The 19,696-nt window shown below is 46.2% G+C and overlaps 1 protein-coding gene across 1 annotated transcript in view; it reads left to right on the plus strand.

Moving 5' to 3' along the window:
- LOC129839362 (nidogen-1-like) overlaps positions 1–19,696 on the plus strand; it is a 71,520-nt gene that overhangs the window by 2,923 nt on the left and 48,901 nt on the right. The window contains exons 2-4 of the mRNA XM_055906754.1: positions 16,438–16,740; positions 17,166–17,398; positions 17,689–18,212. Coding sequence (XP_055762729.1) covers positions 16,438–16,740; positions 17,166–17,398; positions 17,689–18,212 — 1,060 coding nt within the window. The remainder of the gene's footprint in view (positions 1–16,437; positions 16,741–17,165; positions 17,399–17,688; positions 18,213–19,696) is intronic.

A 19,696-nucleotide genomic window follows, 5' to 3' on the forward strand; every position in this document is an offset into this window, starting at 1 on the left:
AGCAAGTGACGTAACTGATTGAAATGCTACTAGCGCGCACCCGCTAACTAGCTAGCCATTTCACATCCGTTACACTCACCCCCCTTTCAACCTCCTCCTTTTCCGCAGCAACCAGTGATCCGGGTCACGGCACCAATGTAACAGTATAACTTTAAACCGTCCCCTCGCCCCGACCCGGGCGCGAACCAGGGACCCTCTGCACACATCGACAACAGTCACCCACGAAGCAGCGTTACCCATCGCTCCACAAAAGCCACGGCCCTTGCAAAGCAAGGGGCAACACTACTTAAGTCTCAGAGCAAGTGACGTAACTGATTGAAATGCTACTAGCGCGCACCCGCTAACTAGCTAGCCATTTCACATCCGTTACATCAGTTAACATTCTGTCATGCGGGACCATTCAACTGCTCAGATTGTTCTTCTTTAGACATAGAGGTGTGCTATGCAAATATCCTCTTTTCCAAACGAAGAGATTCCAACACGCTTCTGGTTGTTCTCACTTCTCACCACATCTATCGCTTTTCTTTTTGTTGACTTAAACTCCCCTAAAACGACATATTCCATACAAACTACAAGTTTCCTGAAAAAAGGCTGCATTTATGTCCAGAACAGCTTCCTCCCCTCCCAATGAGTGACATCCTGGAATTGAGTAATATTCCCAGTGCTACTTGAAACCCTTCCAACCAGATTAGCCAGATAATATACCACCCACTAATTGCAGAACGACACCAAGGGCTGGATGCAACCAGAGCAACATTGTACTTAAATGGAATTGCGGAAGGGAAAAATCACATTGATCACATTTTTCATTAAGTCTTACTGTTCATTTTACATTTACATTTTGAGTCTTTAAAAAAAATGTATTTATAGATTTTCAAATATGAGAACAAGAACAGTACAACCCCAACCCCTCATTCTCCAGTCAGTCAGTCAGTCAGTCAGTCAGTCAGTCAGTCAGTCAGTCAGACTCACTCACTCACTCACTCACTCACTCACTCACTCACTCACTCACTCACTCACTCACTCACCCACCCACCAAGGCATCATACAAGGATATACTATTAAAGTAAATGAAATAGGACAGAAAAAACAGTAATAGAAATAAAAACAATGGAAAAAGTTAAATAAAAATTCTTATTAGCACAAATGCCCACTAGAACAGACATGACTGCTGACCAAAATATGCAAGTTACACTAGGTAAAAAACAAGCTCTCCACGTATTGTATTAATGGGGACCAGGTTAAGTCAAACTTTTGTCGGGACCCAAGCACAGTGTACCTAACCTTCTTCAGAGGCAGAGATGGCATCACCTCCTTAACCCACTGCATAAAGGAGGGCGCCTTTGCAGACTTCCAGTGAAAGAGGACAAGGCGACGAGCTAGCAGCGAGGCAAATGCTATCACATTCACCTGATGCATGGTAGCATTCTGGTCTAGGGAAAGTACCCCAAAAATGGCAGTGAACTGGTTGGGACTAACAGTTGGATTACTCAAATGTGAGAATGCCTCAAATGGGGTCCCAGAAGCCACTTAAAGATTGGCATGACCTGGACTCTGGTGGCATCTCACCAGAGATGTACTTGGTGTTCACATTTGGGTATATTTTTGCCAATCTGTATTTTTGCCAGGAGTGTTTTTGAAGTTAGGTTTAAACAGAGCCTTAAATGAGCAAGTGACCTTTATCCCCAAATAAGTAAAGACCTGATGCTCCACCCAAAATGGGAAGTTGGCACACCCAATTCCTTCTGCTAACTGATAAATGGGGAGGAGGACACTTTTTGTTAGATTTAACTTATAACCAGAGAATGCCACAAAACCGTGTAGCATGTCCAAGAGATAGGGTATAGACTCCCCATGACCAGAGATGTATAAAATAAGATTGTCTAAATATAAAGACACCTTGTGAGTTATGTTGCCCCTTAGTATTCCCCTAATCCTATCCTCCGCCCGCAGGGCGATAGCAAGAGGCTCAATAGCCATATCAAATAGGAAAGGGGATAAACAGCAACCCTGCCTGGCCCCCCTGTGGAGAAGGAAGTAGCTAGAGGTAACATTGTTGGTGCGAACAGAAGCCACTGGGGACGAGTACAAAATCTTAATCCAGGAAAGGAATGACGGGCCAAAGCCAAATCTCTCTAGTACCGTAAATAGATATTCCCACTCAACCCGGTCAAAAGCCTTTTACAGCATCAAGAGAGATGACAACCTCTGTACTGTTGAGTTGAGTGAGCAGAATAAAGCCTGCGCATATTATAGAAAGATTGCCTACCTGAGATAAATCCGGTTTGGTCAGAGTTAATTAGGCATCACTGTCTCTAAACGGCGCGAGAGGACCTTAGTGAGAATTTTATAATCGCAGCACAAAAGCTTATAGGGTGGTATGAGCCACAGTCTAGGGGATTCTTGTCCTTTTTAAGCAAAACCGAAATAGTTGCCTGGGTAAGTGTCGGTGGCAGTTTCTGACTAGAAAGGATTTCATTGTACATTGAGCTGAGGATAGGGGATAATTTATATATTTATAAAATTCAATAGGGAAGCCATCAGGCCCAGGGGCTTTACGGCTCTGCATGGACCGGATTGCCAGAGTAGCTTCATCATCGCTTATTGAGGCATCCATGTTGGTTTGTTCATCTGAATTAAGACAGGGGATGTCCAGATTGTCTAGAAATGCATGCATACGACATGTGCAGGAAGAGCCTCTGACGAGTAAAGAGCAGAGTAGAATTTTTGATTTGATTGTTGAAGACTCCAGCCACCCTAGTCATAGACGGGACGCGGTACCGGAGCGCCAAGTCTAGGTCCAAGAGGCTTCTAAACAGCTTGAACATCTAGTCAAATAGCTACCCAAGACTATTTGCAGTGCCCCCCCACCCCCTCTTTACACCACTGCTACTCTCTGTTGTAGAATTTTTGATTTGATTGTTGAAGACTCCAGCCACCCTAGTCATAGACGGGACGCGGTACCGGAGCGCCAAGTCTAGGTCCAAGAGGCTTCTAAACAGCTTGAACATCTAGTCAAATAGCTACCCAAGACTATTTGCAGTGCCCCCCCACCCCCCCTTTACACCACTGCTACTCTCTGTTGTCATCTATGCATAGTCACTTTAATAACTCTACCTACATGTACATACTACTTCAACTAACCGGTGCCCCCATACATTGACTCTGTATCGGTACCCCCCTGTATGTGGCCTCGCTATTGTTATTTTACTGCTGCTCTTTAAGGAGTCGGAGAAGAGACATATCTGTTGTCCACATCTAGAATGTGTTGAGATAGCTCCGATAGGCGTTTAGTGCACTGTTTTTTGTCATACGATGTATGAAATAATCTGGCCACTTAGATATGCTTTTAATGACTCCCACACAGTAGAGTGCGACACGTCAGGTGTGCAGTTGATTTTTTATTTCACCTTTATTTAACCAGGTAGGCTAGTTGAGAACATGTTCTCATTTACAACTGCGACCTGGCCAAGATAAAGCAAAGCAGTTCGACACATACAACAACACAGAGTTACACATGGAATAAACAAACATAGTCAATAATGCAGTAGAAAAAGTCTATATACAGTGTGTGCAAATGAGGTAAGGGAGGTAAGGCAACAAATAGGCCATAGTGGGGAAGTAGTTACAATATAGCAATTAAACACTGGAGTGATAGATGTTCAGAAGATGAACGTGCAAGTAGAGATAATGGGGTGCAAAGGAGCAAAATAACGAAATAAATACAGTATGGGGATGAGGTAGTTGGATGGGCTATTTACAGATGGGCTATGTACAGGTGCAGTGATCTGTGAGCTGCTCTGACAGCTGGTGCTTAAAGTTAGTGAGGGAGATATGAGTCTCCAGCTGAGGGTTTTTTGCAGTTCGTTCCAGTCATTGGCAGCAGAGAACTGTAAGGAATTGGCTTTGGGGGTGACCAGTGAAATATACCTGCTGGAGCGCGTGCTACGTTTGGGGGCTGTTATGGTGACCAGTGAGCTGAGATAAGGTGGGGCTTTACCTAGCAAAGACTTGTAGATGACCTGTAACCAGTGGGTTTGGCGATGAGTATGAAGAGAGGTCCAGCCAACGAGAGCATACAGGTTGCAGTGGTGTGTGGTGCTTTAGTGACAAAACAGATGGCACTGTGATAGACTGCATCCAGTTTGCAGAGTAGAGTGTTGGAGGTTATTTTGTAGATGACATCGCCGAAGTCGAGAATCTGTAGGATAGTCAGTTTTACGAGGGTATGTTTGGCGGCGTGAGTGAAGGTGGCTTTGTTGCGAAATACAAAGCCGATTCTAGATTTAATTTTGTATTTCTGTGTTTGGCCTGGTATGGTTCCCAATCAGAGGCAGCTGTCAATTGTTGTCTCTGATTGAGAACCATACTTAGGTAGCCTGTTCCCACCTGTGTTTGTGGGTAGTTGTTTCCTGTTTTGTGTTGTGTCACCTGATAGGACTGTTTCGTTTTTTCACCTTTGTTATTTTGTATTTCAGTGTTCAGTTTAATAAATTTAACATGGACACGTACCACGCTGCATTTTGGTCCGATCTTTCATATTCCTCATCAGACGAGGACGAGAATCGTTACACAGAGTGTCGTTTTCCTGCTGCCCTTCACCGTCGCGTTGTGTTGCGGGTCATCTGTAAGCTTAAGCAACGAGTTCTGAAGCCTGCTTTCCTCCCACCAAACTCTGCTCCCACACCCCTTGTGCATGTGGGATTTCCCCTTCACTCTCAATCACGCTCTGTAGAGCTTCAGCAGATGCCGAGAGCCACCCCTACCTCCATACTTCGCTCCCTGTCTCCCTCTGTTTCTTCCCTCTTCCCCACTCCCCCTCCTCTGATGTGCAGGTCAAGGCTGTGTTTCGCTCTAGTCAGTGCCTTTCCAGCAGTCCCAGCAGCTGTCTTTGAAATTGCCCCCGACACACTCACATACACACACCTCCGGGAGGGAATGTTTAGAGGTTGACTGAAGGGTCGAGGGTGGATGTGTGTGTGTGAGTTGGGGGTCAGGGAGTTTAATTCTTTCAGTGCTCTATAGGAGTGGGAGAAGAATGTGTTTGTCCATTTGTGTGTTTGTTCTGGAAGAAAAATGTATATTTTGGTATTTTGCGACTTATTCTGGGTGTTAAAGTGCATTGAGATGGTCAATGTTGATTCTCTAACTCAGTGAACTTCTGACAAACTATATCATGTTATCTTTAGAAAAAATGTACAGTTCTGTAACATACAGTTTATACTGTACACTGAGTGTACAAAACATTAAGAACACCTTCCTAATATTGAGTTGCAACCCGCCCCTTTTGCCCTCAGAACAGCCTCAATTCATCGGGGCATGGACTCTATAAGGTGTCGTAAGCGTTCCACGGGGATGCTGGCCCATGTTGACGCCAATGATTCCCACTGTGTATATACATGGGAAACTATTGAGCATGAAAAATCCAGCAGCGTTGCAGTTCTTGACACAAACTGGTGCGCCTGGCACCTACTACCATACCAAGTTCAAAGGCATTTACATTTTTTGTGTTGCCGATTCACCCTCTGAATGGCACACATACACAATCCATGTCTCGATTGTCTCAAGGCTTAACCTGTCTCCTCCCCTTCATCTACATTGATTTAAGTGGGTTTACATTTGAAGTCGGAAGTTTACATACATTTAGGTTGGAGACATTAAAACTCGTTTTTCAACCACTCCACAAATTTCAGGTTTGAAAATTCCAGAAAATGATTTTGGCTTTAGAAGCTTCTGATAGGCTAATTGACATAATTTGAGTCAATTGGAGGTGTACCTGTGGATGTATTTCGAGGCCTACCTTCAAACTCAGAGCCTCTTTGCTTGACATCATGGGAAAATCAAAAGAAATCAGCCAAGACCTCCGATAAACTGTAGACCTCCACAAGTCTGGTTCATCCTCGGGAGCAATTTCCAAACGCCGAAAGCACCACGTTCATCTGTACAAACAATAGTACGCAAGTACAAACACCATGGGACCACGCAGCCATCATACTGCTGAGGAAGGAGACGCGTTCTGTCTCCTAGAGATGAATGTACTTTGGTGCGAAAAGTGCAAATCAATCTCAGAACAACAGCAAAGGACCTTGTGAAGATGCTGGAGGAAACTGGTACAAAAGTATCTATATCCACAGTAAAACGAGTCCTATATCAATATAACATGAAAGGCCGCTCAGCAAGGAAGAAGCCACTGCTCCAAACTGCCCTAAAAAAGCCAGACTACTGTTTGCAACTGCACATGGGGACAAAGATCGTAATATTTGGAGAAATGTCCCCTGGGCTGATGAAACAAAAATAGAACTGTTTGGCCATAATGACCATCGTTATGTTTGGAGGAAAAAGTAGGAGGCTTGCAAGCCGAAGAACACCATCCCAACCATGAAGCACAGGGGTGGCAGCATCATGTTTTGTGCTTTGCTGCAGGAGGGACTGGTGCACTTCACAAACTAGATGGCATCATGAGGAAGAAAAATTCAAGGTATTGGAGTGGCCATCACAAAGCCCTGACCTCAATCCTATAGAGAATTTGTGGACAGAACTGTAAAAGTGTGTGCGAGCAAGGAGGCCTACAAACCTGACTCCGTTACACCAGCTCTGTTAGGAGGAATGGGACAAAATTCACCCAACTTATTGTGGGAATCTTGTGGAAGGCTACCCGAAACGTTTGACCCAAATTAAGCAATTTAAAGGCAATGCTACCAAATACTAATTGAGTGTATGTAAACTTCTGACCCACTGGGAATGTGATGAAAGAAATAAAAGCTGAAATAAATCATTCTCTCTACTATTATTCTGACATTTCACAATTTTTTTTATAAAGTGGTGATCCTAACTGACCTAAGACAGGGAATTTTTACCAGGATTAAATGTCAGGAATTGTGAAAAAACAAGTTAAAATGTATTTGGCTCAGGTGTAGGTAAACTTCTGACTTCAACTGTAACAAGTGACATCAATAAGGGATCATAGCATTCACCTGGATTCACCTGCTCAGTCTATGTCATGGAAAGAGGAGGTGTTCTTAATGTTTTTACACTCGGTGTATGTTAAAGTGCGCCTTATTTAATATAACAGGCTTTTAAAATGCAATGTTGGTGCACAATTTCTACTTAAAATATCAAAGGCACTCTTTTTGTGGAATGACCCAGGTAAGCATTTTTCAGTAGGAATCTTAAGGATGTATCCACGAACAATGCCATTATTAGACAAACACATCTGGAAAGTTGGACCGGAGGCAAGACTGCTTGTTTCGTCTTCTCACTTTCTCTCTCTCGCTCCTCTATCTAAAAAACAAGTGCTTGGTTCGTCTTCTCACTTCCTCCTCTTTCTCTCTTTCTCTCTCTCTCTCTCTCTCTCTCTCTGCTTGTCTTTCCCCTCAACTAATCATTTTGATCCCAGGCGTCTGTATGATGTAACCATTATGTTGTTCCTGTTCGTACCTCTCAGGAAAGCGTTCTCAAAGATAACTTTACAACCTTTACAGTATTCTTTGCATAACTTTACAGTCTTGAACTTCACAGGACCGCTTTTCCAGACCCAGAGTAAACCTATATTCCTGGACTAAAAAGCAATTTTTTAAAGCCCACCTATCCAGATTAAGACCGTCAGATTCTCCGTTGAGCAGGCTTTCAAAATCCAGGAGTGGCTTGATTTTGGTTCGTGGAAAGGGTCTCCTAAAATGATATTGGTAATGCCTACGTGTTGCTTTGGCTTTCGAAGGGCGTCTTTTCAACCCCTGGAGGACTTTAAGACAAATTCTGATAGCCCCTGTCTTGTCACATTGCAGCCAAGCGACTCCTGCACTACAGGTGTTTTCTTCTTCAAGTCAAATACCTGCTGCGGCTATTCACCCAGATGCTTTTGTCATTCAAGCCTTCCTTTGGATGAGTTGTCGTTTAGAGACGAGGGCTGAGTGTGAGAGCCTGAACCAGATGTAGTGCTGTAGTCTAGATTCTCCTTTGGTCCAAACCAAAGTCTATTGCCAGCTAATATTAATAAAATAATAACATATAGTATTTAGCCGATGCTTTTGTTCAAAGCGTCATTCAGTCATGTGTGCATACACGTCTCATGTATTTAAATCAACAGTGTTTAGTCTAAAGACAAATATTTTAAACATAATTTGAAATCTTTCTAATAGTTTAGCCAGCTAAATCCCTCCGGCTTTTCAAATTCATTCAACCGGATGGGAGAATGGATTTAACATTGGTTTAGATCTGCTCTTTCTGCTTGTGCCGTAGGTACCTGTTGTCCGCCTTTTTCTTCTGGTAGTTCCACTCAGATAAAAACAAACACTTTTTTCCCCTAGAGAAAGCAAGCTAATTTCACAAGTAATTCCAGCTAGAACTGGGATCAAGTATTCAAAATCTGTCAAGAACTATGTGTGTTTGCTTGCGCCTGCCATGTGCTCTTTTGAGACATCAATTGGTTCCATTGTGCCAGGCAAGCTCAGCCAAGCACAGATAAAGGATTTGAAAGATTTTTAAAGGACTGCTAAACTATTTGAAAGATTTCAAATGCTATTTGAACTATTTGTCTTTAGGCCTAACACAGTTGATTTAAATACATGAGACTTGTCAGATGTGAATTTGGTCGCATTGCTTCTTCCATTGTAACAAACGCACATGAGGCTTATTGCTTTGTTGGCTGGTAGCTAGTCTAAAGTATAGACCATATATTGTGTTTCCTACAGGTTATTGGAAAGAGCAGAAGCTCTGAACTCTCCGTTCAGAACCCAGTCTTACCTACAGGTTATGGGAATTGTGCTCGATTAGTATTTCTCCAGTAGGTTTCCTGAAGGAGAAAGCCTCCACTTCTATGTCAAAGATAATTAAAAAAAAGACTGTGCCCTCAGAAAGTATTCACACCCATTGACTTTTTCCAAATTTTGTTGTGTTACAAGGTGGAATTAAAACGATCTACACAAAATACTCCGTAATGTCAAAGTAGAAGAAAAATTCAAACTTTTGTAAAAAAAATAAATTGAAAAAAAGATATATATTGCTGGGTAAGTCTCTAAGAGCATTGCACACCTGGATTGTACAATATTTGCTGCACATTATTTTTCAAAATTCTTCAAGCTCCGTCAAGTTGGTTGTTGAAAATGGCTGTCTAGCAATGATCAAGTCTTACCATATATTTTCAAACTGATTTTAGTCAAAACTGTAACTAGGCCTCTCAGGAACATTCAATGTCATCTTGGTAAGCAGCTCCAGTGTAGATTTGGCCTTGTGTTTTAGGTTATTGCCCTGCTGAAAGGAGGATTTGTCTCGCAAAGTCTGTTGGAAAGCAGACTGAACCAGGTTTTCCTCTAGGATTTTGCCTTTGCTTTTCTCTATTCTGTTTATTTTTTATCCCAAAACAAATCCCTAGTCAGGCAGATGACAAGCGTACCCGTAACATGATGCAGCCACCACCATTCTTGAAAATATGAAGAATGGTACTCAGTGATGTGTTGTATTGGATTTGCCCCAAACATAATGCTTCGTAATTCAGGATATAAAGATATAAACGTTTTTGCCGTCTTACTGCAAAAGACTTGCCTTATTGGAAACAGGATGCACGTTTTGGAATATTTTGATTGTGTACAGACTTCCTTCTTTTCACTCTGTCATTTAGGTTAGTATTGTGGAACAACTACAGTACAATGGTGTTGGTCCATTCTGTCACGTCCTGACCATAGTTCTTATGTGTTTTGCTTGTTTTAGTCTTGGTCAGGGCGTGAGCTGGGTGGGCATGCTATGTTGTTGTGTCTAGTTTGTCTGTTTCTGTGTTCAGCCTAATATGGTTCTCAATCAGAGGCAACTGTCAATCGTTGTCCCTGATTGAGAATCATATATAGGTGGCTTGTTTTGTGTTGGGGATTGTGGGTGGTTGTTTTCTGTGTCAGTGTTTGTGCCACACGGGACTGTGACGGTTAGTTCTTTTGTTTTTGTATCTTGTCTCGTTTTCGTGTTATTAAATCATGGAAACTTACCTTGCGGCACATTGGTCCTCCGATCCTTCTCGCCTCTCCTCGTCCGATGAGGAGGACGACTTAGACTGCCGTTACAGAACCACCCACCATACCCGGACCAAGCAGCGTGGCTACAGACAGCAGCAGCGGCCAACAACACAGGACTCCTGGACATTGGAGGAAATTTTGGAGGGAAAAGGACACTGGGCCCACATTGGAGAATATCGCCGCTCTCGGGAAGAGATGGAGGCAGCTAAAGCCCAGGAGCGGTGGTATGAGGAGGCCGCACGGAAGCGTGGCTGGAAGCCTGAGAGGCTCCCCCAGAATTTTCTTGGGGGGAGGAGGGGGGGGGTGGCTAAAGGAGAGTGTGGCGCCAACTTCCCGGGCTTACCGTGGAGTGAGAGGGCGTCGTACTGGTCAGGCACCGTGTTATGCGGTGGAGCGCATGGTGTCCCCAGTACGCGTGCTTAGCCCAGTGCGGGCTATTCCACCTCGCCGCACTGGCCGGGCTAGGTTGGGCATCGAGCCGGGTGCCATGAAGCCGGCTCAACGCATCTGGTCTCCAGTGCGTCTCCCCGGGCCGGTGTACATGGCACCAGCCTTACGTATGGTGTCCCCGGTTCGCCAGCATAGCCCATTGCGGGCTATTCCACCTCGCCGCACTGGTAGGGCTACGGGGAACACTCAACCAGGTAAGGTTGGGCAGGCTCGGTGCTCACGAGCTCGTGTACTCCTTCACGGTCCGGTATATCCGGCGCCACCTTCCCGCCCCAGCCCAGTACCATCAGTGCCTACACCACGCACCAGGCTTCCAGCGCGTCTCCAGAGCCCTGTTCCTCCTCCTCGCACTCTCCCTGTGGTGCGTGTCTCCAGCCCAGTACCTCCAGTTCCGGCACCACGCACCAAGCCTCCTGTGCGTCTCCAGAGCCCTGTACGCACTGTTCCTTCTCCCCGCACTCGCCCTGAGGTACGTGCCCTCAGCCCGGTACCACCAGTGCCGGCACCACGCACCAGGCCTATAGTGCGCCTCGAGAGTCCAGTGTGCCCTGTTCCTGCTCCCCGCACTATCTTTGAGATGCGTGTCTCCAGCCCAGTACCACCAGTTCCGGCACCACGCACCAGGCTTACTGTGCGCCTCAGCAGGTCAGAGTCGGCCGTCTGCCCAACGCCGCCTGCACTGCTCGTCTGCCCAGCCCCGTCTGAGCTGCCTGCCTTCCCAGCGCCGTCTGAGCCATCCGTCTGCCCAGCGCCGTCTGAGCCATCCGTCTGCCCAGCGCCGTCTGAGCCGCCCGTCTGTCCCGAGCCGCCAGAGCCGCCCGTCTGTCCCGAGCCGCCAGAGCCGCCCGTCTGTCCCGAGCCGCCCGTCTGTCCCGAGCCGCCCGTCTGTCCCGAGCCGCCCGTCTGTCCCGAGCCGCCAGAGCCGCCCGTCTGTCCCGAGCCGCCAGAGCCGCCCGTCTGTCCCGAGCCGCCAGAGCCGCCCGTCTGTCCCGAGCCGCCAGAGCCGCCCGTCTGTCCCGAGCCGCCAGAGCCGCCCGTCTGTCCCGAGCCGCCCGTCTGTCCCGAGCCGCCCGTCTGTCCCGAGCCGCCCGTCTGTCCCGAGCCGCCAGAGCCGCCCGTCTGTCCAGAGCCGCCCGTCTGTCCAGAGCCGCCCGTCTGTCCCGAGCCGCCAGAGCCGCCCGTCTGTCCCGAGCCGCCAGAGCCGCCCGTCTGTCCCGAGCCGCCAGAGCCGCCCGTCTGTCCCGAGACGCCAGAGCCGCCCGTCTGTCCCGAGCCGCCAGAGCCGCCCGTCTGTCCCGAGCCGCCAGAGCCGCCCGTCTGTCCCGAGCCGCCAGAGCCGCCCGTCTGTCCCGAGCCGCCAGAGCCGCCCGTCTGTCCCGAGCCGCCAGAGCCGCACCTCTGTCCCGAGCCGCCAGAGCCGCACCTCTGTCCCGAGCCGCCAGAGCCGCCCGCCAGTCCCGAGCCGCCAGAGCCGCCAGCCAGTCCCGAGCCGCCAGAGCCGCCAGCCAGTCCCGAGCCGCCAGAGCCGCCAGCCAGTCCCGAGCCGCCAGAGCCGCCAGCCAGTCCCGAGCCGCCAGAGCCGCCAGCCAGTCCCGAGCCGCCAGAGCCGCCAGCCAGTCCCGAGCCGCCAGAGCCGCCAGCCAGCCCCGAGCCGCCAGAGCCGCCAGCCAGTCCCCAGCCGCCAGCTAGTCCCGAGCCGCCAGCCAGTCCCGAGCCGCCAGCCAGTCAGGAGCCGCCAGAGCCGCCAGCCAGTCAGGAGCCGCCTGCCAGTCAGGAGCTGCCCTTCAGTCATGAGCTGCATTTCAGTCCTGAGCTACCTCTCTGTCCTGAGCTACCTCTCTGTCCTGAGCTGTCTCCTCAATGTAGTGGGGACCTTGGTGAGGATTCCTAGGCCAAGGTCGGGGGCAAGGGTCGCCACTCAAAGGACGCCAAGGAGGGGGACAAAGACAATGGTGGAGTGGTGGCCTCGTCCTGCGCCGGAGCCGCCACCGCGGACAGATGCCCACCCAGACCCTCCCCTTGAGTTTTAGGGGTGCGTTTGGAGTCCGCACCTCAGGAGGGGGGTACTGTCACGTCCTGACCATAGTTCTTATGTGTTTTAGTGTTGGTCAGGACGTGAGCTGGGTGGGAATTCTATATTGTGTGTCTAGTTTGTCTGTTTCTGTGTTCAGCATAATATGGTTCTCAGAGGCAGCTGTCAATTGTTGTCCCTGATTGAGAATCATATATAGGTGGCTTGTTTTGTGTTGGGGATTGTGGGTGGTTGTTTTCTGTGTCAGTGTTTGTGCCACACGGGACTGTGACGGTTAGTTCTTTTGTTTTTGTATCTTGTCTCGTTTTCGTGTTATTAAATCATGGAAACTTACCTTGCGGCACATTGGTCCTCCGATCCTTCTCGCCTCTCCTCGTCCGATGAGGAGGACGACTTAGACTGCCGTTACACATTCTCAGTTTTCTCCTATCACAGCCATTAAACTCTAACTGTTTTAAAGTCAACATATGGTGAAATCCCTGAGCAGTTTGCTTCGTCACCGGCAACTGAGTTAAGAAGAACGCCTGTATCTTTGTTATGACTGGGTGTATTGATACACCAGCCAAAGTGTAATTAATAACTTCACCATGCTTCAAGGGATATTCAGTGTTTGCTTTTTTTTTTACCCATCTACCAACAGGTCCCTTCTTTGCAAGGCATAGGAAAACATCCTTGGTCTTTGTGGTTGAATCTGTGTTTGAAATTCACTGCTCGACTGAGGGACCATACAGATAATTGTATGTGTGGGGTACAGAGATAAGGTAGTCTTTCAAAAATCATGTTAAACAGTATTATTTTACACAGTGAGTCAATGCAACTTATTATGTGACTTGTTACGTTCATTTTTACTCCTGAACTTATTTAGGTTTGCTATAACAAAGGGGTTGAATACTTATTGACTCAAGATATTTTAGGTATCATTTTTAATGAATTTGTAAAAATCGATTAAAACAGAATTCCACTTTGACATTATGGAGTATTGTGGGTAGGCCAGTAACACAAAATCTATTTTAAACACAGGTCGTAACACAACTGTAAAAAGTCAAGGGTTGTGAATATTTTCTGAAGGCACTGTATTACAGTAATTTCCGCAAAAACACAACAGTAAATACTACTGTATACTACAGTCCGTAAAAACACTTCAGTAAATACTACAGTATAGTACAGTCCGCAAAAACACAACATTAATTACTATAGTATATAAAAAATATAAATATTAAAGTATACGACAAATACTACACTATTTACTGTAGTGTTTTTGCACTACAAATCAATAGGAAGAAGGTGTTCCTAATGTTTGGTATACTCAGTGTATCACAATACAATATAGGTCAACGACTCATATCCATATTTCACAGTATAGGAGGAAATTCCCAAGCACTGACCTTAGACCAGTTTTTCTTCTCTGTTCTTTGTTATGATTTGACTACACTACAGTGCGTTCAGAACGTATTTAGACCCCTTGAATTTTCCACATTTTGTTTCATTACAGCCTTATTCTAAAATGAATTAAATAGTTTTTACCCCTCATCAATTTATCAACAATACCCCACAATGACAAAACAAAAAGTTTTTATAAAAACATTTTAAAAAATGTATAAAAAAACAACTAAAATATCACATTTACTTAAGTATTCAGACCCTTTACTCAGTACTTTGTTGAAGTACCTTTGGCAGCGATTACAGCCTTGAGTCTTCTTGGGTATGTTGCTACAAGCTTGGCACACCTGAATTTGGGGAGACCTTATATAGACAGGTGTGTGCCTTTCCAAATCACGTTCAATTAATTGAACTTGATTGGAGGTGGACTCCAATCAAGTTGTAGAAACATCTCAAGGTTGATCAATGGAAACAGGATGCACCTGAGCTCAATTTTGAGTCTCATAGCAAAGGGTCTGAATCCTTTTGTAAATAAGGTATTTCTGTTCTACGTTTTTTTTATACGTTCGCAAAAATTTCAAAAAATCTGTTTTCGCTTCATCATTAAGGGGTATTGTTTGTAGATTGATGAGGAAATGTTTTTATTCAATATATTTTAGAATAAGGCTGTAACGTATCAAAACGTGGAAAAAAAGTATGTGGACAACTCTTCAAATTAGAAGATTTGGCTATTTCAGCCACACCCATTGCTGACAGGTGTATAAAATCGAGCACAGAGCAATGCAATCTCCATAGACAAACATCGGCAGTAGAATGTCCTTACTGAAGAGCTCAGTGACTTTCAACGTGGCACAAGTCAGTTCGTAAAATTTCTGCCAGAGCTGACCCGGTCAACTGTAAGTGCTGTTATTGTGAAGTGGAAATGAAGTGATAGGCCACACAAGCTCACAGAGCGGGACTGTCGAGTGATGAAGCGCGTAAAAATCGATTGTCTTCGGTTGCAACACTCCCTACCAACTTCCAAACTGCCTCTGGAAGCAACGTCAGCACAATAACTGTTAGTTGGACACTTCATGAAATGGGTTTCCATGGTCGAGCAGCCTCACACAAGCCTTAGATCACCATGCGCAATGACAAGCTTTGGCTGGAGTGGTGTAAAGCCCGCCGCCATTGGGAGTCTGGACCAGTGGAGATGCGTTTTCTGGAGTAATGAATCATGCTTCACCATCTGGCAGTCCAATGGACGAATCTGAGTTTGGTGGATGCCAGAAGAACGCTACCTGCCCGAGGGCACCAAAATGTAAAGTTTGGTGGAGGAGGAATAATGGTCTGGGGCTGTTTTTCATGGATCGGGCTAGGCCCCGTTCCAGTGAAGGCATACTTTAGAATGTCACAGCATACAATGACATACTAAACGATTCTGTGCTTCCAACTTTGTGGTAACACTTTTCTGTTTCAGCATGACAATGCTCTCGTGCACAAAGCAAGGTCCATACAGAAATGGTTTGTCGAGATCGGTGTGGAAGAACTTGACTGGCCTGCAACGAGACCTGACCTCAACCCCATCGAACACCTTTGAGATGAATTGGAATGCCGACTGTGAGCCAGGCTTAATCGCCCAATATCAGTACCCGACCTCACTAATGCTCTTGTGACTGACTGGAAACTGCAGCAATGTTCCAACATCTAGTAGTAAGCCTTCCCATAAGAGTGGATGCTGTTATAGCAGCAAAGGGGGGACCAACTCCATATTAATGCCTATGATTTTGGAATGAGATATTCAACAATCAGGTGTCCACATACTTTTGGTCATGTAGTGTATAAATAAAGCAGTCAGGCCTTGTCCAGTTTGAACTGTTCCTAGATCAGTAGGGGGAACCTCAGACATTTTTCACAATAGGGGGAGCAAGATACCCCATGTTCCCTGCGGGGAGGGGACGAGGCCTTAACTAATGTGAAGGAGGGGTCATGGCATGTTAAGATTTACAACTATTTTAACGAGGACCCTGACCGTGCTGTAAATCTGGATATTTACTAAACTGAGTTTGCAGCAGAAGAGGGTTCTCTTGAGCATGTTTGCATAGCTACAATCGCTTACCATTGTCAAAATTCTTGAGATTTCAATTCTAGTTGAAGTCCTCATGATAAAAGGAACTTTCTGAACCCCACAGCCGGTCATTCCCAGCAGTTTTGGGGTAAAACATTTACATTTTTACATTTAAGTCATTTAGCAGACGCTCTTATCCAGAGCGACTTACAAGTACATACATTCATTATTTTTTGTACTGGCCCCCCGTGGGAATCGAACCCACAACCCTGGCGTTGCAAGCGCCATGCTCTACCAACTGAGCCACACGGGACTGTAAAAAGTAACAGGATCTCCAATTGTATCATGGACATTGACAATTGTGACCTCAACCACAAAAACATCATTATCCAAAAAACCTATTTGAACTCTAGGCTATATTTAACTTTGGCGTTATGAGAAAAATTTGAAGTTGCAGAAAACTCTGCCGAGAAATTTGCATCCATGTCTTTGCTGATGATAACACATCTGCGATAATCCAATCCCAGATCAACACCAATGGCTTTCTGGCAGTAGAAGAACCTAAGGTGGAGTCTGAGTACCTGGGAAAGATGCCTGCCAGCTTCGGAATGATAGCGGCTTTCCTCGGAGATCTGGACAACAGCGACGGAGTGGGGAAGGTGTACTACCGACAGGACAGCAGGCCCTCCGTGCTTCTCCGGACCACTGACCACATCAGCCAGGCATTCCCTCAGGACGACGAGATCAATCCCACCCATGCCTTAATCATCACATGGGAGAACGTGGCGGCCCACGGAGTGCCTGGTCGAGGAGATGGGCTGGACAGAAAGGTAAGGAGGACCCTCATCGCATGGCCTAGATAGGGTCATATTTATTTTGTGTCTTTTAAAATATGTCATTGGCTATATTGAACAGTTGATAAACTTGTTTTAATGCCACGTTGATATGGATAGCACTTGAAATTATAATTTGACACCATATTTTCTATCCACCTAATATGAAGTTGCCTAAAACCCATACATTGCACAATGTAGTTACAGGTATGGAGGTACAGTATAATTAGAGTGATGTTACTCATGGTTACATAATCCTTCCAACTGTGTTACCTGTTTGCAGTTTTTGTGGTGGGCTACATAGTTTTCTTTGTTACATATTTAGTTCACTCTACCAAGCCAAACTCAAAGTTAGTGCACTAAGAAGTAATAGGGTGCCAGGACTCAGTTTCCCTCTTCTATCGTTTCTTTTTACCATGTAGAGAAACACCTTCCAGCTGGTGGTGGCGTCCATGGCGTCCGCCTCCTACGCCATCTTGTTCTACCCTAGGGAGGGGCTGCAGTACATCTCCACGCCTGTGGCGGGCCAGAGCGAGCCAGTCCACACCGGCTTCAGCCAGGGCCTGGTCCAGGCCTGGTTCAGCTGGAGCAGCAGCCAGGGGCCCTACTACCGCATTGCCACCGACGACGAGGCGTCCGTCAGACAGCTCTCCGAGTAAGTTGATTGGTTGGTGGGTGGGCTGGTTGGTGGGTTCGTTGGGTTGGTTGATTGGTTGGTTGATTGATTGGATTTCTATAATGGGCTTCCAGATGCTCCAAGAACTTAGGCTTAGTAAGTGTTGTTCATAGAAAACTTGGTTAGGTTTCTGTCATTATGTTTTGACCTGGTATTTGCATAGTTACATTGCATTATGGTAATTATGTAATGATTTCAATAACCTGACATATGCACAAAGCTTCTTCATAGAGGTAGGTCTCATGATGATCCATTCTGTCTTCCGCTAGGGAGACCAACTCAGGCAGGCGTGGTGTGTGGGTGTACGAGATCGGCACCTCCCCGATCTTCTCCTCCATCACCCCAGGCCAGGTCACCAACCTGTCCCCAGAGGAGGACGTAGCAAGTGGGCAGATGGAGTCCGTGCCAGAGTTTCCACCCAGAAACACTGGAGAACAACAGGAGATTGAATTCCCTCCCTACGAGCACGAGGAGGAAGAGGAGACACCTGAACCGGAGCTGCCCCCAACTGTCCACCCGGTCCAGTACCAGCCCAGATACCCTGTTGTCCCTGAGCCGACCCAGCCCAGTTACCCTGAGCCGACCCAGCCCAGCTACCCTGAGCCGACCCAGCCCAGCTACCCTGAGCCGACCCAGCCCAGCTACCTTGACCCGATCGAGCCCAGATACCCTGAGCCGGTCCAGCCCAGATACCTTGAGCCTGTCCAGCCGGCCCAGCCGCAGCCACCACGCTACGAGCCTCAAACCCCACAGGTGGTGGTCGTGGACGAAGATGATGACCTTGATGTTGACGGTAAGCCATGAAAGAAACAAAAATTGAATCTGTGTCTGAAAATTGTGACCGGGAAAAGAATCGTAGTCAAGATTGCCATGACAGAAACATTAGTTTAGTTTAGTTTTTTAGGATCCCCATTAGCTACTGCACATGCTGCAGCTACTCTTCCTGGGGTCCACATAAAACATACAAATACATGACAAAGTACGGAACAGTTATAGACAAGAACAACATAAGATTACATTCAATAAAATTTAAAAAATGTATCTTAAAAAAAGAAGAAGTTATATATAGGAAAGACACAAAGAGACAACAAAAATACTATTTACACACTATTCATATTCATACAGTAAAGTTAAATTATATGTTTAGAAAGAGGAGAGGCACTGTGATAAAATATATATATATTTTTTAAAGCTAAACTTGCTTTTTTCCTGAGTAACCTCTGGAGGCAGAGACCGATGCATTAAATCTGTTTTTGGTTTGGGTACCGTGAAGAAACCCATAGTGGCGTGTCTGGTGGGGTATGTACAGTGCATTCGGAAAGTATTCAGACCCCTTGACTTTTTGCATATTTTGCCTTGTTCTAAAATGTATTGAATAATTTTTGTTCCCTCATCAATCACACACAATACCCCATAATGACTAAGCAAAAACAGGTTTATAGAAATTTTTGCACATTTATTTAGAATAAAACACGGAAATATCACGTTTACATGAGTATTCAGAACCTTTCCTCAGTACTTTGTTGAAGCACCTTTGACAGCGATTACAGACTCAACTCTTCTTGGGTATGATGCTACAAACTTGGCACACCTGTATTTGGGGAGTTTCTCCCATTCTTCTCTGCAGATCCTCTCAAGCTCTGTCAGGTTGGATGGGGAGCGTCTCTGCACAGCTATTTTCCGGTCTCTCCAGAGATGTTCATTCAAGGACATTCAGAGACTTGTCAAGAAGCCACTCCTGCATTGTCTTGGCTGTGTGCTTAGGGTCATTGTCCTGTTGGAAGGTGAACCTTCGTCCCAGTCTGAGTTCCTGAACACTCTGGAGCAGGTTTTCATCAAGGATCTTTCTGTACTTTTCTCCGTTCATCTTTCCCTCGATCCTGACTAGTCTCCCAGTCCCTGCCACTAAAAAACATCCCCACAGCATGATGCTGCCACCACCATGCTTCGTAGTAGGGATGGTGCCAGGTTTCCTTCAGACGTGACACTTGGCATTCAGGCCAAAGAGTTCAATCTTGGTTTCATCAGACCAGAGAATCTTGTTTTGCATGGTCTGAAAGTCCTTTAGGTGTCTTTTGGCAAACTCCAAGTGGTCTGTCATGTATCTTTTACTGAGGAGTGGTTGCCTTTTTACTAAAGGCCTGATTGGTGGAGTGCTGCAGAGATGGGAGAACCTTCCAGAATGGCAACCATCTCCACAGAGGAACTCTGGAGCTCTGTCAGAGTGACTATCGGGTTCTTGGTCACCTCCCTTACCAAGGCCTTACAATCAACCCT

Source organism: Salvelinus fontinalis, chromosome 40 (assembly GCF_029448725.1).
Source record: "Salvelinus fontinalis isolate EN_2023a chromosome 40, ASM2944872v1, whole genome shotgun sequence".
NCBI lineage: Eukaryota > Metazoa > Chordata > Actinopteri > Salmoniformes > Salmonidae > Salvelinus > Salvelinus fontinalis.